This window comes from Vulpes lagopus, chromosome 2, assembly GCF_018345385.1.
Source record: "Vulpes lagopus strain Blue_001 chromosome 2, ASM1834538v1, whole genome shotgun sequence".
NCBI classification, from domain to species: Eukaryota; Metazoa; Chordata; class Mammalia; order Carnivora; family Canidae; genus Vulpes; species Vulpes lagopus.
In genome coordinates this window covers 39,914,682-39,942,525 of record NC_054825.1, presented here as the reverse complement: position 1 = coordinate 39,942,525, position 27,844 = coordinate 39,914,682, and the positions used below count along the sequence as shown (strand labels likewise).

Sequence of the window (27,844 nt, the reverse complement as noted above, 5' to 3'; positions counted from 1 at the left end):
TCCATATAAACTAACAGTAAGTACTTCTTTACTTGAAGCCATTTCAGTGTATGAAAGGTTTTATAGGAATGCTCTACTTTTGGATAGCAGGGAAACCTGTATTAAAACAGCAAGCAAATATTAAAACATTGTTTTAAATATTAATTAAACCATTAAGAATAAATATAAAATATAAAAACAGATATATTTTTAAGTGTCACTATAATTCCTGTTTAGTTTAACAAAACCTAGAGCAAGAACAGGAGAAAATAAAAGTGTACTTTTATATTAAATCCCGCCCTGTCCAAAGAGCACAGGTGACAGATACCATCCACTTGCTTGCTTATTTATTTATTTATTTATTTATTTATTTATTTATTTATTATTTATTTATTTACTTATTCACGAGAGACACAGAGAGAGGCAGAGACACAGGCAGAGGGAGAAGCAGGTTCCATGCAGAGAGCCTGATGTGGGACTTGATCCCGGGTCTCCGGATCACACCCTGGGCCGAAGGCGGCGCTAAACTGCTGAGCCACTGGGGCTGTCCATGTTCGCTTTTTTAAAAACCAGAAAAAGAAAATGTGAACAACCCTGTGAAAGAGAAACAGGATGGATTGGTGAAAAACAAGCCTGTCTACTGATCCATAGCTGCTACTTCAACGTAAATAGGAGACAAGAAATAGACTGTAAAAAAAAAAAAAAAAAAAAGACTGTAGTATTATCAAAACCACTCTAGGGGAAAAAAGTAATAGAAAATAGAAAAAAAATCAAGAAAAGAGAAAATACAATAAACAGAAAATATGAGAGCTGGTTTCAGACTAAATGTACCAAGAGTCTCCACAATGATAGTGGGTTATTAGCAGCGTAACTTTCCAGTGGGTACACATGGCCAGACTCTTGGATCCAAACAAGACTGGCACTGAAAGGTGAAAATATGGGAATTACCCAAGAAATGAGAACAGAAACAGGGCAGGACTAGAAATACAAATATCAGACAAGAGGAACTGAAGAGAAGAAAAGAGGAATATTTTATATCTTAAATGAGATAACAGACACAGGAGGAGAAGCCATGCACCTTTACCTACCAACAAGCCCCACAACAAACCAGGGGTGCAAAGCCCTCAGAGCTGTGCTAAGAAGCAAGACATCTACCGCCTGCCAGAGTGTGACAAACCAGTACAGAGAAAATAAGATTAAGGAAAACAAAGGTCAAAAATTAAGATACAAATGGATGTGAGCACCACCATCCATGAGCTCCTTTTTTAATAGCTATCAGCAAAGTTTCACAAAGAATACTCATTCTTTACACACCACTGAGGCTAAAATCAAACTGAGTGATCAGTAAATGCAATCTGCTAAAAAAGGAAAATGAGAGAATAAGACAAAAACAAAATTTAGTGGACCATAAAAAAAAAAAAACCCACAAAGCTGGTAGAACTGAAAAAGCAAAAAACAAACCACCTCACTGCAAAAACCAAACCAAAACACACAAACCTCTGTAAGCACAGAATCAGACACACAGCATGAGAATGTCAAAAAGAGCACAACCCAGATGTAGACAATACACAAATGTATATTCTCACAACTACCACCAGTGAGCCAAAAGCCTGAACATTTGGACACAGGACAACTGTTTAAAAAATAAAGCACCAAAATGAACCCAAGAAAAATGAGACAAACTTATCAGACCAATTACTAAAGAACTTGAAGAAGATGGTATGCTCTTCTCACCAAAAGCCAACCAGACCCAAAGGGTTTCCTGAGCAATACAGGAATCCATTCTATTGTTTAAACTATTCCAAAATGCAGGAAAAGACAGGATGTATTTCACTTCATGACTATAAGGCTAGCAAAACCCTGTTTTCCAAAGTAACAGATGCAACACACTTACGCATGTACTCCCTACTAGAGACCTATTACTAATAAAACCTAGCCATATATTATATCAACCTAATAAGGCTCATCACAGGAATATAAGAATAGCAAAATATCAGGAAACCTAATGCAATAATTCATATAATCATAATTATAAAAATTTTATAAAATTCAACATCTTCAAAAGTGATTTTAATATGTTAATAAACTAGGATTGGAATATTTAATTCAACAGAGTATAAAAGGGTATGACAAGAGCCAAAAAATTTTGAAAGAGAAGAACGAAGAGAGAAAAAAGACTTTCTCATGTCATACTACACTCAAAACTTCCAAGTTCATAAAACTGCTTTAGAGAACAACTATAGTACCTGGCAGGTATTAAAGGTTCAATGGAAGAGCTGTATTATTATTATTATGACTACTACTTCGCCATCCTCCTAGTCAGTTTTCAATATCTGCACAGTACTACACTGAAGAGCATACCTGACTAACCATTTCCCAACTCCGTACTTTATGGTGAATGCAGAGTAAAAACCTCAGGGCTCCCAGCTTTACAAACACACGTAGGTTTCTCCTGGGACTCCCTTCCCTCTGCTTCACCCTGACTACACTGTTACTCTACCACCACCAGCCCTGCCACAGCTACTAGTGCCCAAGAAGAAAAGCAAGTTGTCTCAAGATGCACTGCTCCACCCTGAATGCCTCATCCTGCAGGTCCCGTGACTTTCAGAAGCCAGAGCTGATGCTAATAGCTCCCCTGCATCTAAGTTTTCCATGGAGCCCGTGGACAGGCAGCCGCCACAACTCTACCTTATTTTCTCCTCCAGGAACACAGTGGTTATTAGAAGACCCGAGAGGGCAGCAGACCAAAACCAAGAATGTCCGAGCCCAACTGTCCTCTAGGCCTGGAGCTCTACGCATGCACAGAGAGAAGAGGGGGATGAAAACAACTACAAATGCTTGGGGCTTCAAAACCAGCAGAGGTCAAATTACCATCCACATGTATAAAATGTCTACTGGGTGACAGCCAAGCCCTGCAAATGTGGGTCCACCTGCTCAGGACCCTGGAACTCCGGTAACTGCTGGATGCACAGACTCGCCATTGGCCATTCCCTGAAACCCCCCAAAGAATGCCATCCTGACCTGGATTCTGGATGTCACTTCACCACACCTGAACAAACGAGATGCCAAACCTCACAAACACACCACTGGCGCCAAATTCAACTTCTTTTCCATGTTTAAGGACTGAAGTTTACTTGGAAAATTCTGTAATGTTGAACCATTTCTACCATATTCAGACAGATGGAAGATGATGAATAAGAATCAAAAAGATACTTTTATAAGACTAAGAATTTTTTTTCAAGCATCTCTATTGAAAATTAACTTCCACTTAACAGCCACTGGGCAAAAACACCATCTAAGACTTTGTTTTCACCTGATTCAATCTCAGAATTCTGTAACTGCCTAGACTAGTTTCAATAATGGTGAATTGTTGATTATGGACATCTCTATCCAAATACTTAAGACAAATCATCTCGGGCGGTTTCAAATTAAAAGCTTGTAAAATATGTAACCTCTCCTAGTTTTTGCAATTAATAGGGTACATCTGCAATTAGCCTGACTTACTGAATGCAGTGCTGTTGTCATTAAAAGATGTCTGTGAAAGTGCTGCTGTTATTATGGGGGCTCAGGAGACCAATCCCTCCTAGAGGGCAAACAGTGGACTGGTAGAAAACAACAGCCATAAATCACACTGTCAGGCAGCAGGGAGAGTGGAGAGGAGCACAGGCACATGAAGGCCATTCACGGTAAACACAGCACGGCAGCTTCCCAGGCAGGATTTACTGCACCTGTAATTAATTAAAATTTCCTTCAAGCTAAATCTTTAATAAACAAGGATTTGTGCTGACAATGAAGAAAAAAAGGGCTCCAGCAACATAATTTTACAATATACCTCACAGAACAAACACAACATCTATCATTTCTTGTATCAGGTGTATACACCGTCTCTAAAGTTAATAGGAATTATATCACTTTGTGTTATAATTTGTGTACTTGGAACGGGTCTGAAATATTTAGGATGCTTGAGGGACCATGTGGCCCTTTTCTACTTTTATTTGTTATGTTTTTACCTGACTCCCTTCCAGCTCTTTAAAAAGCCAAGTCCTTTGACTCTAGTGTTCTAGAAAACAGGTATTTTTAAAGAACTCATAATGGCAGTTTCATCAAGCAGCCATGTTTTCCTGTGTTTTTTTCTTTAATCACACCTTGTGTTTCACAAAAAGAATTTTAACATGCTATTTCATTGTTTCCACCTGGGGCCAAATGCATCTGACTGTGAGAAAAAAGGTCTAGACGTAAATGCCCACGAACATATTTGATAAAGCAAGTGTGAACCTTTGACCTAGAAAGTATTTATACTGAGTCAGAAATACCAGAGCATCCTTTCTTTTGCCTACTGAGAATAGGTCTACAGCATTCTTTGTTGCTAACAGCAGGAACTACCTGAGTAAATGTTACAGGCCAAGGACGACAATACACTTCTCATGCACACCTATTACCCCAACAATTAACAAAACTACCAAAAAATACTCATTTTTTTAGGAGATCAAACTAGATTCACAGAAGCTAAGTGACTTGCCCAAGGTCACAAAGCTGTAAAATGGCAAATCCAAGATTCAAACCTTGGTCTGGTAATGACAAAACCTATGCTTTGGAACCTTTAAGCTATTGTTGTATTTCCTACTCACGCCTCTAAACGCCCCAAGTTTGTCAAAATGAGATAAAATAAAACTCTTTGAATTACCAAAAATATTCCACAGAATTACTGTATCTGTACGATACAGCAAGAAAAGGTGGGAGAGACAAAGTGAAAACTGTTTCAGAATATAAGCAAGAAATTTCTCATTAAAACAACTTCTAACAAACTAAGTAAAGTGTCCTTAATAATTAAATAAACTTCATAACAGTGCTAAAGATGCCACCATCCACTGTGAGTTATGGGATAAGTATCACAAAACTGCCTTTTATTATCTTTACAAATATTTTCTCTCCCCAAGAAAATGGTTAGCTTTTCAAGGTCAGTTAAAAACATCACATCCATTTTTTCGGAGACTTAACAGCCTCAAATGCAATGTCATGTTTATGGTTACTCAACAAATGTGTGTTAATCAATTCATGTAGCAAATTTCTCTATGTTATAAAAAAGGGATCACAAAACATAATGAGAAAAGGAAAATCTTAGATTCCCATGAAATGAGATTTCAATTGACCATTAAGAGGAGATCCAGAAGACTGAAAATGTCTTTATCTGACTTGATTGTTTGGGTTGAAAAAACTAGCCACATATATTTCTGCATGGTCACTGGGTTTGCATTTGGTAATTCTAAATTATGCTGTCAATCAAAGAGTATTAACAAAGATAATACAGGGTCACATGCGAGAGAGGTGGGAAGCAAAAAGGCAACACAAGGAAGAAGAATGACAGATGTGTTCCATTCAGAAATTGATCATCTGATGTCTGTGCTCTAAGTGAAGATTTTTTTAATTTTCAAAATTGTATGTCATATCAGCTACGACAAAGACAATCTATTTGAATAAGCAGAACAACTCTTGAATTACTTTCAAGTTTTCTTTTTTAAGATTTTATTTATTTGTTTGTTTATTTATTTATTTATTTATTGAGAGAGAGAGAGAGCATGCACGCACAAGCAGGAAGGAGGGGCAGAGGGAGACGCAGACTCCCCAGTGAGCTGGAAGCCAGACATGGGATGGGGCTTGATCCCAGGACCCCGAGATTGTGACCAAGCTGAAGGCAAATGCTCAATCAACTAAGCCAGCCAAGCACTCTACTTTTAAGTTTTCTAAAGAGAAATTCGCTTCCATATTTGCTCTAGCACTGAATGTCCCTTATGCCAGAGCACCATTATCTGGACAGGCTAGTGGGCACAGAAAGCTCCCCCATGAAGAAAAAGAATCTTAGCTGATAAGAAAAAAAAGGAAGTCAGAAATTAGATGCTGGCTTAGGGACCAGCACTGACAGAATGTTTGAACTACGATTAAAAAACGAACTCTACTGCAATCTAACACATTATCTGCAAATCAACAGGTACGCATGGGGTGGTGATGAAGATCTTCACGAACAAATATTAAAATAAAGGAGCAAAGGTATTTGAATCCAGCAGCTAGAGTTCTGATCTTGGAAGTGTTACTAACAAGGTCTGTGCAAAGGATTTAATGTATTTTCAATGTGTCCTCAATACAAATAATAAACAGATACTAACAATAATAAATAATAAACTATGTTTCTAAGTCAAGAGTATGGTTTGTAAGATGCAAACAAACATCTTTTTGGTTGTTTGCATAACAACTTACAACTTTAGAGATCTGGGATACTTTATAATGGAAAAGAAATGGTAGAGTTAAGGGTCAAAGGAAGAACACAAGTCTACTGCTTTTCCTCAAAAGTTAAATAAGAAACAAGTTAAGGCCCTTGGTAAATGGTAAAGCACCAGAAAAATTATGAACAATCACATGTATGCATGTGTTTGCATGTGCAAAACCACCTCAGAAGATGGAATCACTGCAAACAAAAGTGAAGTATCTATTCTCTAAAGTTCTGCCCTCCAAACAAGGAAGCAAGTCTCACCAACAGAGATATTTCATTTACACGAAGATAGTTCTTCAGGTTATAATAAAAGCGGAAATGCAGATAAGCTATGATAAAGGTGCAAGTGAGTATACACCCTTCAGTAACCCCAAAGAAAATAAAAGGATAAAGAGGAACATACGGAAAATGTGCCTTTTCTTTTCCTTTTTTTTTTATTTTTTGAAAATATACCTTTTAAAGAGAAACATCCACTAATGAATCCTGCAGGATTTTGTAATACAAAACACCAAGAAATGTCAAGAGAGATGGAAATGAATGAAGGCAACAACGTTTTATACGGGTGACAAAAAGATAGTTATGACAACTTAGTTTGATAACAATCTAAATGGTTATCTTCATGCTGTTTTGTTTTGATCATGGCATTAACCCTCCTTCATTAATTATTTTAACTCAGTTTTCCATTTATCATTTAAAATTAGGGCAAAGTCAGTTGGTTTTAACAGCAGCTAGTATAGCAAGATTCCATCTCACCAAAACTGAGCTACCAAATTGTATATACTCCTGATTCACTTCTGTCAAAAGCTCCACCTACTCATGATCCTGAACAAAATAGGAGTTTGGAGGAAAGGGGTACTGGGCAAAACTGAAGAGACAATGGAGTTTAGGGGCTCACATGTGTCTAACTCTGTGAGGCAAATACTCAGCTGCTCTTTTGGGTGCACTGCTCTCCTGGGGGTACAGAAGAGTTCACTCAAAAGCTACAAAGACTTGGGAAAGGAAGAACTCATAACTGCCACTTCGTGTCAATAAAGTAACCTGCAAACCCAAGGTGAAGATGTGTAATTAGTAGCTACTCAGCAAATGCTTATGGAGCACTTTACACTGCTTACAGTCTAGATGGTCAGAGCTGAGAACTAAAAAAGCATAATACAAGCTCTCTATGCTACCCATTTGAGCACAAATAAACTTTAATAATGTGACTAAAACTACAAATGAGTGAAGAAATTCAACTCTCAAAATACAGTGATTATGCTTACATGTTAGCTAAGGATTCAGAGAACACAAAGCAATTTAACTAAAAAGCAACAACACAAATTAGGAAATTCTCAAAAGGGCCGGTTATTCTTTGTTCATTAAAAATATGCTGAAAAGCATGTTAACAAATGCATTTGCCAATGAGGAGTTATTACATTACACTTTCTTAAAACTGTGGAAAGCCACTAAAAGCCCGAATCCCACTAGCTAACTATTAAATAAGCCTCCCGTGTATGGTCCCAATCATGCTATCAGGCTTGTGGTGCCCTGTCAGTGCCCAGTTGTGTTTTGCTGGACAACAAACATGTCTTAACAACACTATGAACAGTTAGAATGATAAAGCCTATATTCATAATTGTTTTGAAAATACAGAACTCTAAATTAAACCAGTAACAGTAAGTAAATGCACAAAAGAAATACAGGAACATACATTTGAGCAATACATGGATCAAAGGAAAAACAAATATGTAAAAGAAGTTTAAAACCAAGCAAACTAACTGGTACTGAAGTATTGTAGTGTCACCTTTTTCTGTGTAGAGGAGCCAGTTTCATGTAGAATTGCCACTCTGAACGGAGGCCACCAGGTGTGAAATTCCTTCACCCACTGATGCATCACTGTCGTTGGACAGACAATTATAGTCGGACCCAATCCCTTGAACCTGCACCCAAAACATCCAAGAAGAAAACACAACCATGAATGACAGCATATGGATGATTAACCACCAAAGACAAAAAAGGAAACAAATAGATAACAGTTTTAAAAAGAAGAGCTGAGCTATAGAAATTCATTGATATTTTCTTTAAAGAAAAAGCTAGTGAGATTAACACCTAGTAAGTGAAATCTAGAATTAAGTAAAAAATAAATAAGTAAAACAAAAATTACGTAACAAAAATACTTTCATTTCCTCTTCTATTTCAGGTGAGAGGAGACGTTATGTATCTCTTCAAACACAAGAGAATCTTACAAGTTTTTGCCCACAAGATTTCAGTCAACCTCCCAGCCCTGGGAAGAAATGCTGCAGTGCTCAGGGGTTGAAGGGTTGGCATGCCCATGGCAACATGGATACCAGTAGATGCCAACAACACCTACAGTCTGTCTCCTGACCATTGCAGTCTGCTTTCATAATACTGTGCTGCTCACTTCTCCATGTGATAAACACTCAAATGGAGGGCCATGACAGTGACCACTTCCCCTAGAAAGCCCATGCCAAGAGTGCAGCTGCACTGTTCTTGGGGAAAGCAGCAGAGCACGACAAGGAGCACAAAGCACTACCCAGCGAGAACCTTAACAGCACTCCCAAAGACACATTTATATACCGGGATACCCACTGGAGCATTATCTGCACTGTGGAAAACATGGGCGCCACCTAAACATCCATTAAGACAAGGGATGAACAAACCATTCCATTTCTTTAATTCAGCACAAGCTAGTCATTAGGAGCACTGCCTGGGTCTGAACTCCAGCTCTGCACACATTAACTGCATGATCTTGGGCACAGGTTAAGTAAAACCTTTCTGAACCTCAGTTTCTTAATTTTGAAAGAGGAGTAATAATCGTACTGATCACATAGGGTTAAATGAAGATTTATTCAGTTAATACCTTTAAAGTGCTCAGAACAGTGCCATACCAACAAATATTACAAGGGCTTGTTAAGTAAGATAGAATAACACAGAACCATTAAAGTCACATGAAGAATATTTAAAAACCTGGAAAAATGCTCGTAAGAAGTCTTTTAAAAAACAAAATGACTTATGCATTCACTCCAACTCACTTTCACATAGAGAGCCAGTAGATTGGTCATGGTGGCCACTTCATCAACATTCATCTCTCCCTCTCTCCTTCCTAACAGAACCACGATTTTGTGCGGGTGTCCCCTCTAGCTTCCCATACATATACTTGATGGGACTCTGACCATTGTGTGGCTGTGGCAAGACAGGAGAAGCAGGAACCCAGGCTCATGCACAGCTGTCAGCACACAGTACCACTCAGCGTTGCTTACACTTCCACTCAGGGCCTGGTAAGACTGGTTTGCTCAGTGTAAGGAAGGATTTCCATTCTAGGCTGGGGGCGGGTTTTCTCTTTCAGTCTCTCCTACCACATATGAACAAGGAAATATAGCCCAGCACCTGCTGGGCAGATGGGCTACAGGGCAAGGAGATCTTATGACTACAAGGAGAACTGACCTTAGGAGAAAACTGAAGTCGCTGGGTCCCTGACGACATCACTGAGCTGCGGATCACACTGTGTCTACTGCCCACCTCCTCTGTATTCCTAAGTGTATCACGTATATTGTGAACATGACTCAAAGTAAGTTTTGCCTACTTGCAGCCCAAATATCTTGATACATTGCACACCAGGGTACTGACTGAATGTGTACCACCCTGCCCTCCTTCCTCCCATTACAGTAGAACAAGTATCCCTTTTCTCGTCTAACTTTTGCCTGTGCCTAGGAGTCCACACCCTACGACATCAAGACTCTCACCACTGTGTCTACTTCATCCTCCGTCCTGCTGGGAATCGGGCGCCAGTTGGTGCACAAAATGAAAATCAAGCCAAAGTCAAACTATGGGAATCTCTTCAGCACTAGACTCACACTCAGCTCGCGCTCCAGGAGGCAGCTTGGAGCCAAGGCTGACTAAGGATGTTGAGGCCTTACCTGTCACTCATTCTGAGGCAGAATCACGGCCACTCTTCCTCCCTCCCTCACCTTTTTCTGCCCAAGAACGATGCTGAATATCTGAAGCTAGATGTACACTGCACATACTTTCCTTATGCTATCTCATTAATTCCCATGGTTGTAATTACTCCCTCTACACTGATGACACCAAATCTAGGTCTTCAGTCCATATTTCTTTCCTGAACTCCAAAGTATCACATGCATGGATGTCTAATTGCTGGCTGGTCTCTCCACTTAAATGCTCCCACAGCACCACACATCATCCTCCCCCACCTTGCCCTCCTCCCATGTTTACAAATCCAATAGAAAGAACTGTCACCCACTATCCAGGTGCCCAAATTAGAAATCCATGCTTCATCACTGATCTGTCCCTCTTGTTCTCTACCATACCCAACCTACAGTGAGTTCATGTCATGTCTACCTCCTCTGAAAGGCACCCTGGCTCTCCATCTACACTATTGATACTCCAGTTTTGGCCACTATCACCTCACCAAAGTTGCTGCACTTTTTAGCAGAGACATTTCAAAAAAGCAAAATCTGAATATCTCATCCCTTTGCTTGAAAGACTTTAACATTTGCCCACTGCTCTTGAATAATCTACACACCTTAAGCTGGCCTAGGAGACCATAAGGACTGCCCTCTGCTCACCTCCTCGGCCTCATCTCCCTCACTGCCCCCACTCCAGCATCAGCCTTTGTGGTTCGGCACACCACCTGCCAGCACTATCTTCAGTTCCTACAAAGTGCACGTTCCTCTGATCTCTCCACATCCCCCTTGTCCCTTCTTACCCTCTTTTTTTTTTTTTTTTAAGATTTTATTTATTTATTCATGAGAGACACAGAAAGAGAGAGAGGCAGAGACACAGGCAGAGGGAGAAGCAGGCTCCATGCAGGGAGCCTGATGTGGGACTCGATCCTGGGACTCCAGGATCACGCCTTGGGCCAAAGGCAGGCACTAAACTGCCTAGCCACCCAGGCATTCCCCTTCTTACCCTCTTATCCTAGCTGCCATCTACCTGTGCTTTAGCTCTGGACTTCTTTTACAGTCTTCCTTTATCTCCCCAGATGGGTAATGATCCTTCCTTGGTATAGCAATCCTAGTTAGGACCCCATACTAACCCTACCATAACATGTATTATTTATATTGGAACAGATCCCTCCTAAGCTCCTTGAAGATAGGCCTCTTCTTCAAACGCCTAGCACAGGATGTAATTAATGAATATTGGCTTCATTAAATGAAAACATTTTCTTAAAGGTTAGAAAATATACTGAAATGTTAAAAGAGATTATTTCCAAGTTAGGGAATATGGGTAAATTTCTCTTCTTGATACAGCTCAGTAAATAATTTCTGAGCTTGAAAAAAAAAATTTGTAAGTTAGAGTAAATCACAGTGCTTGAAATATTAAAAATAATCTGCTGCACAACTCAAAACTATCTGTAGTTCTAATATAGAAACAAGCCATAACTGAAAGGCTCACCCTTACATTCCAAAGTAAGAAAATGCCTCCACCCACTTCTAAATCCTCTTACTCTTCAGCTATAGCTGCTGCCCCTGCCCCTTTGCGTCCACACTAAGGGTTCAAGAAGTAGAGGCTGCAACAGACTTTGACACTTCCCAAAGAATTCCCAAGCCAGGCTCTGTTCCTCACTAAGGGCAGGTCCCATGCAGGCATCCCCTCAAGCTCCCTGGGGAGAGCATGACTCTGTTCTGGCCCCTTCCATGACAATATTCATTTCTAAAAGGATTAAATGCACCAGCTTCTTTATATCCTCCATGTCCCCAAGAGTTACTATCAATATGCACTTAGCAGGGATTAGGAAACAACCAATCAAAACCTGTTTAAAATATTCACAAAGTCACTTTCAAGTAAGCATAAATATATACACACGCTTTACTCAGTTATATAGCATTTTTTTTTCCTTTTTATCACATGCTTTCTGCAAACGGCTATACGGATGACTCACGTTTTGTCATTTAGGGCCAATATTTTATTCTAACTGAACATCTATCTGGCATTATGATGGCCTTTCGTTTCTGCCATTCACCCTCTATTAGAAGACTATGGAGGTTTTCACACTGAGTGGAAAGCCAGGAGCAGACCTAGATTGCTCCTGAACCACAGGAAGGGCAATCAAATCCATTAACAGTCACATCAACTGAACCACCCTTTTCTAACCCTCAAAACCAGTGAGATAAGCATAAGAAATGGCTAAATGTACTAGAGTGATTAGCATCAATTACCAAACTGGCTAAAATTCCTTTCATCTTTGATTATCATTGATTATCTAACAAGTTCAGGACAAGCCCATAGTTCCAATGGTCAAATACTTCAATTTACAGGATGGAAATCTGCTATCCACAGGCTAGAAGTTAGCAGGATTTAAAAGGAAAATATTTACCTTTAAAAGTTCATTAACTTTTGCAAGTCATTTATTTGTAACCAGGAATTTACCAAATGATATATAAGACTTTAAAGTATTAACTGCAATCTGAAAGGTCAATAATTTATTTCGTCGTCATTAAATTCAGAGGACCTATCAATATAATATGAATGGCCAGGGGACAGAATGAACTAGGAGCACAACGACCAGTGTAAATTTTTACAATTGCATGTAATAAGCTTCTCCCTCTTTTAAAAACAAACACACATGCGAAAACATGAAAAAACCAAACTGAAAAAACCTCTGTACCATGAAATTTCTTCTTGGTATCCCAGAGACTTACACTGTTTCAGTCATCATGGACCATAAAATTGCATCCCAAAGACCATCTCAAGTTAGGGCCCCCCAATCTACAGCTTGAAGAGGTTCAGAGAAAATGTAAATAGCCAAAATGAGTGACTCACAGAGAACTTCATTTGACCATCTATTTTTCTTTAGAATATAAACACAGAGAAGAACTCCAAGCTCATCTAGTTGCAGAGGTGGACACGTTATAAAAATGTGAGAAAAACATGACACAATTTGCTCTGGCACGTGGAAGTGGAGGGGACCAAGCTCCCCAGCACACCTCTGTTCATAAAGAGCCCGGCTGTTTGGCTGACACAGAACTGCATTCTGGGATGCCATATTTCTACCAATACTATTTTAATAAAAACAATCTGGGCTATAGTCCAACATGCCACACTATTTCATTATGGAAAAGAGGATATGAGCTTTGATAGTTAATTGATTACAGCTGCTGCTCATTATTAGCCCTGCCTTCACTCCTAGTAGGATTGCTACCACTCTGGAGAGCATGTTTTAATTTTTAGATCAAAACTACACTGCAGGGATGACTTGAGTTTCGTAGACCCAGAGTATTAGACTCCATACAAGTTTCATGATAATAGATAGGGAAGGAAAGATAAGAGACAGGAAATAAGAAAATCTGAGAAATCATTTAAGGAAAGAAGGACAGTCCTAAAAACCATCTGGAGCAGCCAGGGGCATTCCAGTTAACCAAAAAGAAACAAACAAAAAACAGCCATATAGAGATGCAAAGCCAAGCCAATCAAAGAGCTTATTTAGAACAGAGAGAGCACTTTTCAAAATATTAAACTAATGACACTAGTAGATATGAAAACACTAAATGCTCATTTTCAGCTCTGACTTTTCCCTTGGGCTGGGATGTTTTCATGTTCCCAAGCAAAACATGTAATAGAATTCTAATATATGAAGGAAAACTTCAGCTTCAAAAACATCTGTGTAATAAAAAAATATTTAGTATTTTAAAATCTCCATATGTTTTTTCCCTTTCCTACATCATATAAAATATTCCTACAATATTTTAAAACTTCATATGCTCCTCATGAGAAGTGTGATCTGTTAAATTAATGGAAGGATAAAAACAAAGCACTATTGGAAGATCAAAAAATAAAGTTCTTTACTCAATAGTTTATGGTTTGCATTTGGCTCCATACTAAACGTTTCTCTGAGGATAAACCAGAGTGCAGGACAGTCACTTTCTACAGTTGCTGACATAAGGCACAATTGACACCGTGTTAAGGTGTCTCGAAACCCTATTTAGTGAGTATCTGAGGTTGCTACAACAAAACCATCTGGAAAATTTCCTGCTGTTATTCATTAGATAAACCTACTGGAATCCAAGGAGCTCTCAGATTATCTGGGCTCAAGATTAAATACCCTACATAATTTGCCTAGTATTATTTTTACCAATACTGATTTACATAAAGCCAATTTACAGCTTCAGTATTGAAATAAATGCTCACTGTATTTCAAGATAAAATTATTTCAATCCCAACATACTGCATTAACACAGTTTAAATGTTGATTCTTTCTGAATACCACAGCTTTAATAGTTCATTTACATTCCTAAGAAGAATAAAGATCACAATCTAAGCATAATTTTCTGTCATTTTAGGCAGTCATTTATGCTTTGGCTTTACAGTTGATATAAAATTCTTGAAGATTGGAAGAGGGAGAAGAAAGCATAGTGAACAGACAATTTCATGTAAAAAAACCCAACAAACAAACCACTACCACTATCTATAAATGCAATAGCATGTACTGATTATAAAAGAAATTCGGGAGAATGGTTTTTCCAAAGCTCCAACTTTCCCCATGAATAGATGTACTTACTGTAATGCTCACCTGGTCTCCTGCCAGAACAAATATTTTAATGTAAAATTTAATAAATGGAACTAAAGGTATTATGCCCAATTTAAAATTCCATATTGTGTAAACTATTGATATTAACATAATTGAGTTTGTAAACAATCCATTTGTAGAAGCTAACCTTAGACACTGTATTGACCCAAAATATCTAGTGGGGCTCATCTGCAAAATGAAGCATCAATGCCTGGAATTCATTAAAAGTGTTACATGTTTAATTTCTCCTGCCCTACAGCTCCATTGTCTCGTAAAAATTTTCCTTTGATGTCCCCCACTAAAAGAATTAAAGGAATATTGTAATTGAAATGTCATCAATAATTCACAAGACCCTCCTCCACAGCAATACATCTGATGAAATATTAATTGAGCTCCACAGACTGACAGTCTGCAGAGGAGCACTTGCCTGTAATTTGAACCACGAGTCCTGATCTTGCTGTAGCTCAGACCTGCCAAGAAGGCAATTATCTGGATGGTCTTGCCCAATCCCATTTCGTCTCCCAGAATTCCTCCTGCCTGCTGGCAGTGCAATTCCCACAGCCACCTAACACCTGTCTGCTGGTACCTACAACAACAAACACCAACAAGAAAGAGAAAATGGCAAATGGTGGATAATACAGATCATAACAGAAAGTACTCATGAATTAATCATTTGGCTAGGTTCTAGTACCAGTCAGAGAAACACGCCGGATGTGTGTTTTACATGAGTATTATATTTATAAGGTCATACATTTTTTATTATCTAGGCATAAAATCACAAATTTTTCTTTATAGAACACGTTAACACATTTCTAATTAAACTGATAGATGAAGTAATTAGGGACTATTTCATTTCTTTTTCAACATTAGAAATAGCTTAGTAAACAAGCATAAATTATCTTTTATTCAGTATCTTTCCAGAAAAATATCTCAAATATTTTTAGTTACATAAAGTTCCAATAATTTTTCTATAAAAAAGAGGCATTAACTTTTACTTTTTCTATCTGAACAGCATCAAAAAGCAAGACCGAGAACAGAACAATTCATAGCATATACTGTTGAAAAGTCACTTGATAATTACATTATCTTTTTATAGGAAATATTTAATTGAATTTTAAAGCCATAAATAAATCTGAATAAAAGGACTGCTCACAAAATTAGTACATGATGGATGATTCTCTCATATTATTAGCAGATGCAAAAAAGAATAGTTTAAAGACTCAATAAGGGATCCCTGGGTGGCGCAGCGGTTTGGCACCTGCCTTTGGCCCAGGGCACGATCCTGGAGACCCGGGATCGAATCCCACGTCGGGCTCCCGGTGCATGGAGCCTGCTTCTCCCTCTGCCTGTGTCTCTGCCTCTCTCTCTCTCTCTCTCTGTGACTATCATAAATAAATTAAAAAATAAATAAAAAAATAAAAAAAAAAGACTCAATAATACAAAAAGTCTTTTTAACATTTTAAAGCAGAATTTGATTCATAAATACAAATTATCATTATCATAAATATGAAAAAATCAGAGCTATTACAATTTTAAATAAGGAGTACAAGACAAAGAAAAAAAAATATGTTCTCAAAAAACGGTATTTTCCTTTCTCCATCAATGGTATATTTAATCTACAATCTAAAAATGAAGCTTAAAAAAAGGAACAATGCAAGAAGCATTTCAGAAAGTAAAGGAAAGGCAACATGATAGAATGGTATAAAAATTATATGCCAAGTTTAAAAACAAATCTAAGGCAAAAACTATTTAAAAGACAATGAAGTCTAAAGTTTTGTTTTGTTTTTTCCAAAGAAAATACCAGGGCTGATGAGCTTCCCACCTTACACACAGGTGGTTTTGTTTTTGGTTTACTGGCCCAATATTTACTTCAGTATGTGTGGTGTATATACCTAAAGTCTCATTGTGGATTCTAGTCTTTGTTGAGCTAGTTTTATTTAATATCTTAATTATGTATTATAATTAACTTTTCCCCCAGTAGTTTGCAAATCGATTCCAAAAGCTTACCTCTAGCTGTTGCTGTTACTATCATATAAGGGAAACTTTGAGAATGTTGCTGCTTATTAAGTTTGCTAATATACACACTGAATATGCACCCTGAAGAAAAGGATTAAAAATTAAAACACAGTAAAGTCTAGTATCGATAAAAGATCATTAAATTTAGGAAGGACAAGCTCTATTAACATGGTATGTAATCAAAGAATAATGGCTACCAACTCCTTAAGAAGCCAACTGCTGTGAAGACAGCTGGCCAGGTGGTTTGGACATAGCCTCACAACCACCCTGCATAATCAATCCATTATATAGTAAGGATATGAAAGCACAGAGAGGTTAAGTAACTTGCCAAAGGTCACACTGCTAGGAAAAAAATGAGCAAGCCAGAACCGAAATCCAGAAACTCTTCTTCTAAAATGACTCCACTTTGGAGATAATCTTGACCAGCAGTTCTCCATGGGGAGCTATTTTGCTCCCCAGGGGACCGTTGGCAATCCCTAGATTGTCATTTTCGGTTGTTATAACTGGCAAAGTACAATTATAATCTAGTAGGCAGAGTCCAGAGCTGCTGTTCAACATCCTACAATGCACAGAATGAGTAATCCTTACAACAAAAGAACCATTCTGTCCAAATTGTCAGTTGTGCTGAAAGGAGAAGCCCTGATGTAGAATAAAAGCTGATTGTGAACCACTACACTGGACCAAGCTCAGCTGTGAATAAAGAGGTAGTTCAAAAAACTGTTAAATGATCAGAAGCACTTAGATACCAGTTAATCAACCTCCTTTTACCGAGGTGGAGAACAACTACAGGACCAGCTCCTCCAGGCAGAGTAGGGACCAAAATTTCCCAGTGACCATTCCAGTGTTTCACCCACTATACCACACCACCTCCTCCCAACATGGGTCCAACAGCTTTCTCTGTCTGGAGCTAATCAACTCAAGGTGGGGAAAATCTAGAGCAGCACTTGAGAAGTCATCAAAGGAATAAAAAGTGGCAACCTGCACAGTATCCCAAAGAGAGTTTGGGAGAGCATTAAGACAGCTGCATCCTATGTCATCCAGAAGAGGCAATAATAGCATGATGGGTGTTTTCTCATCTACAGATGTAATCTCCAAGGGCATAAACATAACATGTTTATAAAATTATTAACACTAAAGAAATGTTTTAAGAGAAAAATATCTACTAGGTGGCCCTGTAAGTCACATTACTACATGGAAATCCCCAACAACTGGGACACTGTGCAAAGATGGCAAAGAGTGGCTCTTTCTACAAAGGCCGTCAGACTGCACTAGCATACTGGCTGGTAGGCATGTATCACTGGATGAGGAGGAGTTAGGGGGTCTGGGTTCTGGTTTCAGCAGTACCACTAACTGACTTAGGTTTTGTTGCTTTAATTTCCTAATAAATGCTGTAAATAATTACATACTTTAAAGCGGGTTACAGAATTGTTTCCAGAACTTTTTTTTTTTTTTTACAAACTATTGTACAATAGTAAAAACTGATTATACACTGCTTCCCCCATGAGACTGAAGTATCACAAAGTAACCACAGATAATTGGTGTATCTTGGCATTGTCACGCTAACCCAAGAAATTACACTTGTTAGTGTGGCTAAAAGTAAGGTCAAAAGATTGAAGTTTGTCATTTGATTGCTAAATGATCCAGACAAATGCATCTGCTGGGCAAACTTTCAAAATAGAACTTTTAAAGTTAAACATCATCTTGCAGAAAATAGCACTTAAATGGATAATTGTACCTTCTGAGTCCCTTGTGTACAACTATACCCTGTTAATTTAATTCCACAGAGTGCAGTAAATAGAGCAAAAATATATCTATGGCTTAAAATTAAACTGGCCTGGCTAAAACTTAATCATAAAAGAAAAATGGAGACTTATCACCCCATTAATTTTTTTCATACAGAAAAGGAACAGAAGTTAGTAATACTTAGGAAATATTAAAAAACCTGTTTTTGAGAAATGAAAACAAAATACTTTCCAAAAATGTGCAATTAAGACTCATTAAAATAAATAAACATGTATTTACATTTACTACTATAAGGTTAATAGTCAATACACCGAATACTATATACTCTTAGTAAGCAAAGTTTGGTTCTAGTAACCGTGAAATTTTTTAAGCAAAAATCTCACACACAGCAATGCACATTCAATTTAACTCTTGAGGATAATTGCCAACTCATTATATATGCAGAAGTATTCTTCTTTGTTAAGTCGATTTAATTTATAATTTGGGTATTTCTTTTGCTAGAACAACACTGATACCATTTGGCCTGTTCCTTAATAAGAAATCACTTTAAAGAAGATAAAAAGAGTTGTCAATAAATGTTGTTTGCATACCCTTCCATAGTTAATTCTCATCTGGGAGAGGCAATAAACAAAGTAGCCACCCCTCTGGACTACAAAATGATTTGTCTACAAAAATTACTAGTGACTCAGATTTGAATTTCTACATAGGTCGGCTCTGTCCAGTTATGGCAATCCAACCAAGACACTTCACATCTTTAGGATTTCAGCTTTCCTATATATTCAGTGGGATAAAATAACTACTCCCAATTCCTTTTGCTCACCCTCCCCTCACTGAGATAAAAATTAGAACTATAATATATGCCCTTTGAGAGGAAATATAAAAAGCATGGTTTTTTTGTTTGTTTTGTTTTTATTCAGAGAGAGAGAGAGAGAGAGGCCGAGACACAGGCAGAGGGAGAAGCAGGCTCCATGCAGGGAGCCCGACGTGGGACTTGATCCTGGGTCTCCAGAATCACACCCCAGGCTGCAGGCAGCACTAAACCGCTGCGCCACCAGGGCTGCCCAAAGCATGTTATTTTAAAATAGACATCTTGCACGAGTTTAAGGCATGGCAGACACCCAACTCTATGAAGGAGATTAAACATAATTGTCTCAAAGAAAGTTCACATCCTGCACCAACTACCAAGTGATGCTACTAAACAGAAAATAGCTACTGAATGGTTTAACTTCCTATACGTATCAAGAAGCCTTCCTAAAGTATCTTGTTAAGTAAATCCCAAATGTGGCTCAGCATGTATGTTCACCATGGGAGACTGGCCTGGGCCATGGAGCCTACAGGCATCTAATACACAGCTTCTGGTTATCTGGAACACTAGGCTACTCCATATAAGAAACACAGTTCCGGGATCCCTGGGTGGCGCAGTGGTTTGGCGCCTGCCTTTGGCCCAGGGCATGATCCTGGAGACCCGGGATTGAATCCCACGTCGGGCTCCCGGTGCATGGAGCCTGTTTCTCCCTCTGCCTGTGTCTCTGCCTCTCTCTCTCTCTCTCTGTGTGACTATCATAAATAAATAAAGAAAAAAAAATATTTAAAAAAAAAAAAAAGAAACACAGTTCCAAGTAGCAATTTAATGCTGAAGGTGTTTGCCTAGATCTTCTCTTTTGACATTAGAACAACATCTACATAAAATATTTAGATGCACATTTAGTCAGCTCAAAAGTATTATACCCTTAGGTACAATATAAAAAACTCAAACTATTCTCAATAGTTTTTATTTCTACACAGAAGTAAAAAAACATAAACAAACAAAAAAAACCCAATATTGATTTTAATATACAACTCTTCTTACTTACTTACTTCATCTGACTTAAGAAATTAGAGGTTTGGTCCCTTAAAATTACTAAGAACAAAAAAATTAATTCAGTGTAGATGGCTTTTAAATGTGTTGCTTTTTGCCTGCTGAGACAAGTCCACACAGATCCACCAGCTTACAAACATGCCCCATGCGCACTTCAGTCAATTTATTATCATCTACTTCTAATGAGCAGCACGTGGCTAAAATTTCATTTGATGGTATCTGTATTTGAAATAAACTGCTGCAAGGACCTTAAGGGACCACAGGTTACTACTGTGTCATATCTAAAATATTAATTTGTACACAATGGCTTGATGACAGATATAAAGGAAAGAACACATGGCACATACTTAAAAAGCTTTCTGAACAGAAAACCCGGCATTTTAAAATCGTCAAACTCAGCATCGCTCTCCTCAGAATCATCTTCGAGCTTCAGACACTTCTCTTTGTCCTGCAGCCTCAGCTTATTCCATTTCCTACCATGAAAATAAAAACCATGTTTCCATTATTTTGGTTAAAAGACAGGTTAAAATATATTTCTAAATAATGTACAGGAAAAAGAGGGAAATCAGAATGGTCTTTTAGCTTTCTGCTACACCATCATTACCCAAAACATTGATATTCAAAGAAAAATAATTCTCTTTTCCTTCCTTCTCAATTCTATTTATTTATTTATTATTTATTTATTTATTTATTTATTTATTTATTTATTTATAAATTTACTTTTTATTGGTGTTCAATTTGCCAACATATAGAATAACACCCAGTGCTCATCCCATCAAGTGCCCCCCTCAGTGCCCATCACCCAGTCACCCCCACCCTCCTCCCACCTCCCCTTCTACCACCCCTAGTTCGTTTCCCAGAGTTAGGAATCTCTCATTTTCTGTCTCCCTTTCTGATATTTTCCACTCATTTTTTCTCCTTTCCCCTTTATTCCCTTTCACTATTTTTTATATTCCCCAAATGAATGAGACCATATAATGTTTGTCCTTCTCCGACTGACTTACTTCACTCAGCATAATACCCTCCAGTTCCATCCATGTCGAAGCAAATGGTGGGTATTTGTCGTTTCTCTCAATTCAATTCTTATTTGAATTATTACAGCTACTTTAGAAATATTTCTGTAAGGTCTCATTTCATTACCAAAACTACTTGTGCCTCTTCTGGCATATCCTGTGGGGAAATTTCTCTGCTACTTCCTAAGATATATGAACTTAATTCTAGAAAAGACTCAGTGAAAACTTCAATATAAGTATCTCCAAAATGGCAGTATAACAAAAACAGATTTATAATTATTATTTCTGTGCAAAAGATATGATGGTCATAGCATAAGCGAGCATAGTATCCTGAACACAAAGCCAATTTGGGGTCAAAATTCCTATGTATCAGATTAACATATTGTTTACTTAAGTGGGGGGCATCAATAATACCAAAAGACTGCTAAAGTAAACAACTTAGGAAAAACTGTGTTCACTAAATAAAACCTAACCTATAAACTTAGTAATATGATGCTTTTCAAGTATAAAATGAGTGTTTATATCTCAGAGGGGTGATGCCATGTATGTATACCAGAAGAAATGTCTGAAGATCTGAAAGTTTTAACAACACACTAAGGTTGTTGGGAAGGTGCAGTCATTTAACCAGACTAATTCTGTATTTAAATAACTATAATGGACACTGGTGTCATGAGTTTGTGTGTATGTATACACACACACACACACACAAAACTCAACAATCTCACATTCTATTCACTTCCAAAATAAAAGGATGACCTTTCTCAGTATGCACACAGCTCACAATGGGAATTTCACAAAATGCTGGGAATGGAATAAAGCAATTCAGATAAACACCTTCAAAGTAAAAAGCTCCCAGGAAGGGAATGAGAACAGCAGCTTGTATAAGAAGACATTTATCAATCATCGATTATGTAAGAATACAAAGAGAATGTATGGGGGAAGGTGAATGAGCACATGGAAGTATAATATCACACACACTGACCAGTTAGACCAATGGTATTTTCCAGTATCAACCACCGCCAAATATTAAGACCAAAAGGCAACCCCATCCAGGTAGCTGCTGGAGGCCCTTAAAGCACATTCTCTGATAAAGTCTTGCCTTTGTTGAGTATGTCAACTCTTCAAGAAACAAAAGGAAGGGCTATCTGAAATTTAACTGTGATCAGTAAGGAAGAAGTAGCTGGTGATCTGAAGTGGCTTCTTAGGGTACTAAGAGTGCCTATAAATAAGCCCTGTTGGTAATTTCCAAATAGCAAATATAAGAGGCAGTATATAGCCAAGCCTAAGAAAATAGCTGTCATATAACCATGAGATACTCTTTTTATATAAAATATTTGATGACATTTTTGTGCTTAACTTCTAAAGGCATCTCTTCCTCTCTTATTTTTCTTTCTTAAAAATTATCTTCATGCAATTGATGAAATTAAGTACCTCTCAGTGGCTCTGTCTGCTATTCTTTTGAGTTTCATATTATCTACAAATTTAGTTAAGTGCAATGGTATACAGCAGTGGTTCTCAACCAAGAGCAATCTGGCCATCCTCCCTGCCCCTACAGAGTAATTTGACAATGTCTAGAGACATATTTGGTCATTACAACTGCTGTGGGGAGGGAGATATACTACTACTAGCATCTAGCAGGTGGAGACCAGGGGTGCTACTAAACATCTGACAACGTACAAGCCAGTCCTCCACAACAAAATGTTACCCAGTCTCAAATGTCAATAGTGCCAAGGCTGAAAAAAACCCTGGTATATAAGTATATCCACTACTGGAACTTAGAAACCAAAATGATGAACATATATTTTCCTGGTGTATATATCTGGATTCTTGTTACCTACTATCTGAAATTGAGTAAGCAAGCAATTTCACATAATGAGATATTCCTCAGTATCCAAATTCCTTACAATCAGAACTCAAAACCAAAACCAGAACTACAAAACAAAAGATACCTGTATTTAGTAAACTTATGAATAATACAAAACTCAGAAGAATCACAAAAACTACCATATCCCCTTAAAAATACTCCATTCTGCAATTATACAAAGATAATTTTACAGGAAGAAAAAGGAAAACACCACAAGATACTGGTTTTAAAAGTCTGGCATAAGGTCACTAAATATTTTACATAAAGAGTATCACATATTAAACTCCATTGACAGATGATAGCTATTTCCTCAGACTCAGCCAGTAAGTCTTTGTGGCTCTTCAATTTCCCACTGCATCACTCTGCGTCAACAGGGTTTCATCCTCCTCTTTCTCCTCCCTCCTAAAATGTATAGGCGTTATGTCACCACAGAACACAGCACCTAGGAAACCACAAAAGCCACTACAGAAATGATTGCATTCCAGGGACTTCCGCTTCATAAAGATGAAAAGAGCTGAATATTTATTCAGTTTGGCTAAAGGATGACTAAAGGTGGTAGGGAAAAATCATTATTGCCTACAAACATTTGTACCATTGTTAAGACAAATTGCCCCAGTAGAATCATATACACATATTAAAGTCAGTAAATACCAAGGTTATAAAACCACATGCGTATGTGGCTCAGGCTAAAAGATCCTTCTGTTATATAAAGCAGTAATTCCTCATGTGGCCTGTAGCCAAAATAGACCTCGGACCATCTAACCAATGCCCAATGAAGCAGTGCAGGACCAAGTGCCAATGGACAAGAACGCCGTGGCAGACTAGAGAGGCAGAGGAGTGCCAGATTCACCTGAATTGAGAGAAACAGATGCCTTTCCCATCCTAGATGCCATCAAGGGTCTTTAAGTTGCTCTCTTTTGTGTGCTTAACCTGCTTGTCCTGCAGCCTGGCAGGCTGAGCAATCTGTCTGGCCAGCAGGTGTAAAGGGATCTCCGTGCTATGAATAAACTGGGTTTGACGCATGGAATAAGCACAAACCAAAATACAAAAGTGCACCCAGATGGTCTAGAATCAAATTCTGACTGCAAGTTATCAGTTCTTTAACCCTCAGCAAGTCACTTAACCTCTGCAGCACCTACCTTTCCTCAAGTGTGAAGTGAGGAGAACAATGGTGTCTACCCACTTCCCTAGATTTAGGGAAGATTAAATAAGGTGCCACATGTAAAGCACTTAGCATAAGCCTAGAATATAAGTACTTAACAAATAAATACACTGTTATACGTAATCATGTCTGCTTACTGAAATCCTCACACAAACCTGCATGCAATCCCCAGAGGCCAGTATATTACTACATTCGTGTACAGAGAAGAAGTGGAGGCAATATATAGTACAATACAATCCGCTTGTGATAATGCAACACGCTGCAAGGGTTTAACAGAACTACCTAAATATGTACATTTGAACAAAAACCATGTTTGTGAATCAAACGGATGCTCAGAAAATTATGATGACTAACATGATCACCATGAGTAAACACAACTACCCATCAGAAGGTATCTACTGGAATACCTTGATTTTAAAATTCTGTGATAGATGTGTATGCAGGGAGCTGTCATAAAATATGGCTGCTTTCTGTATAAGAGTAACAAAAAAATAGATACAGAATGACTTAAAATTGGTTGGGGGTGGGTCAAGATTAAGATCTGGGCCCCAATGATTTAAAATCTTAAAAATCAGATATGGACCCAAAGTATCTCAAATCTGTTATTTCAATAAATAACATAGATAATGGATTTTAAAAGTGGAAGGGGGCAGGAAACAGTCCATTTTTGGAAAAGAAATAACTTTTTCATGTTTTCTATACTCTCATTTAAAAACCTCTGCACATATCATAGTCACAGCTGCAACCACATAAAAGTAAGTGGGCCTGGTGTTCCCTGGCAGTTTTTCTAACTCTTCACAAGACTGCCATCGTCAGCCCGCTAGCAGCTTCACTGGCAGCCACTTAAGAGAAGAACCCAGCAATAAACATAAAGTTAAATTCCAATCAGATGCAGGCAGAGAAAATGCTCCCTGGCTTTGCTACATTCATGCAAGAACAAGAACCTGGCCTGGGATGTGAGGCCTGGGGCTGAGACCACAGCAACGATCTGTCAGAAGCAACGGGGACCCAGGGCCAGGCTGCTGGCAACAATGCACAGCATAATCAGTTCAACTATACCAGGAACAACACTTCCTCCAGTTGCCAGGGCACCTCATCAATCGAACCCTAAGAATACACCTGAGAGCTAGCTGCAGCCAATTTAAAGTTAACTTATTTTCAAAGAAGAATTTCCAGAACGCCAAAGATGTTCAAAATATGTAAGTGGGAAAACATAGCTAGCTGTCATGCCACTACCTTGTAGTGCCATCCTTCCTGTGCCATCTGCATTCTTATACTGTCCCCAACTTCCCTCCCACAAACATAAACATCTACATCCCCCATGGACCCTTCAGAGCTCTGCTCAAGCAGTGCCTCCAAAGGAGGAAGCCTCCTCTGATCAGCCAGAGTTAGGTGTCCTACCCCCTGGTACCTTCCCAATCCACGGCTGGTGTTTCTACTAGAACGCTCACCAAGTGTCAGTACCATTTGAAAACCCTATCTCCCCCATTAGACTGGGAGCCACCTGAGGCAAGAGACTGTTTTTATAGTCGTTTTCACATCCCTAGAGACCAGTAAAATGGCCTACCTTAATATAGATACTCAGTACATGCTGCATGAGTGAATGAATCAATGAATGCGGTTCAGAATCGGGCTAGGGATAAGGAAGACATCAGGGACAGATGCGTGGCATGGGAATGGTCAAAGTGGGTCATTCAAAAATGGGTTCAAGAATTGTCCCGTTTATCTCATTTACAGCCTACCTCCTGCTGCATTCCTCCTCTCTCTAATGTATGATGTTAAGGTACTACCCCCAGATGCATCAACTGGATAAACATGGTTAAGATCCACAAAGAAATGAGGCATGGCAAGGACGGAATCAGAGAAATTCTTTAAATCGACCAGTAAAAATTTTATAAGTTATTTTCAAGTCTTGAGTTCTGTTTTTCGGGTTTTCCAGTGGATTCACTTTGCAACAAAACTGGGTTTCTGCACACCAGCCTTTGGGAAGAATCGGGAGCCCTGAGTTTGGATCCATGTGGAAAGGGTGGGCAAAAAATTCAACTTTTTTTAATGAAAGAATTCATCTTCTGACAGGGGGAGGGGGGTAAAAAGCTTAAACTAGCCCTAAACAACACTCACATTACTAGAAAGGAAATAAAGCTTTTGATGGTCCCACCTTCATCTTTTTCTTTAATCCACACATGCAATAGTCACAGCTGCAACCAAATAAAATGAAGCACATTATTCACTAGAAAGAGTTTCTAACTCCTACAGTTCCTCAGACTTTGGTGGCAGCCACTAGAGGAGAACCCGGTAAAAGACACTGATTTCAGATAACACTGAGAAGTGAAAACCAGATGTGGGCAGAGCGCTACATTTCAGGTCTATAACTGGCAAGGGGAGATCTGAACTTTAGAAACATCATTCAACATCACTGTATTTGTCTCCCCGGCCACAAAAGGAACCAAGTAAGAGGTTCGCACAGCACTACATGATAATATAGGTCCTACACTCTTTGGAAACTATTTTTTGTTTACACTGCATACATGTCAGACACTATCTCACAATTAATTATTGGCTGGAGATTATACAAAAAAGTAAAATTGGACATTTTAGTTAATCGTAGGTTAAATACAAATAAAAAAAATAACAACCGTGAAAACATCTACTGCAATCTTGGGCAGGTAGGAGTTAGACATACCCCCCAAGTCTAGAAGGCCATTGTGCTAGTCTACCCATGCCATCAGCCAAGATTATCACAGTCCACTTGGGGATAACGTTCTACACATCTAGGTCAGCAAGGTGTGTGGAAATCAAGCCTTACAAGACACAACAGAATGATCTGAACACTGACCTTAGAACAGAGAAAACCATGAGGAATCAAAGTGTAATCCTGACCTACCCACACTTAGAACTGATGACCATGCTGTGAAGTTTGAAGAATGCCCCCTGGGTAGAAGTCTAGTGCCCCCTAGTGTAAAGGAGAAATCTTTATTTCTCCCCAAACAACTACTGATAATGTGCTCATATTTGTACAGATATTTTATCACTAAGTGGATCTTATCGTATGAAAAAAAAAGTATAATAGGTAAGAAAACCTGACACCAACAAAACTAAGTATATAATAGCTAATATTTATTTGGCTATCATAACAATTGTTAAACTGCCTTTTACTTTGGAAAGAGGACATCTTTTCATATATATCAATATTCATAGGCTCTTATTCATGATTCTCACAGACCCTCCTACCGGCTCAATGAAATCTTTCAGTAAATGTTTTCAGTAATGCCACTAGGTAGTGGGCATGCAAATAAGAATAAGTAATATTTATTGACTGCCTGACATATGCCTAATAGCTTAGGAATATTATCTTTTGTAATCCTCATGCCACCCCTGAAAAAAGTACTGCTATAATCCCTATTTTACAGATGAAGAAAT

The 27,844-nt window shown here is 38.3% G+C and overlaps 1 protein-coding gene across 2 annotated transcripts in view; it reads right to left on the bottom strand.

The window, feature by feature from the left end:
- The window catches only part of ERCC6 (ERCC excision repair 6, chromatin remodeling factor), a 71,470-nt gene that overhangs the window by 21,243 nt on the left and 22,383 nt on the right, over positions 1 to 27,844 (bottom strand). The window contains exons 6-8 of one of the 2 annotated variants that reach the window (XM_041742791.1): positions 20,733 to 20,858; positions 15,196 to 15,354; positions 8,025 to 8,160 (exon numbers count right to left, since the gene is read on the bottom strand). In XM_041742791.1, the coding sequence (XP_041598725.1) occupies positions 8,025 to 8,160; positions 15,196 to 15,354; positions 20,733 to 20,858 (421 nt within the window). The remainder of the gene's footprint in view (positions 1 to 8,024; positions 8,161 to 15,195; positions 15,355 to 20,732; positions 20,859 to 27,844) is intronic. The other variant, XM_041742792.1, reaches the window with a different exon arrangement.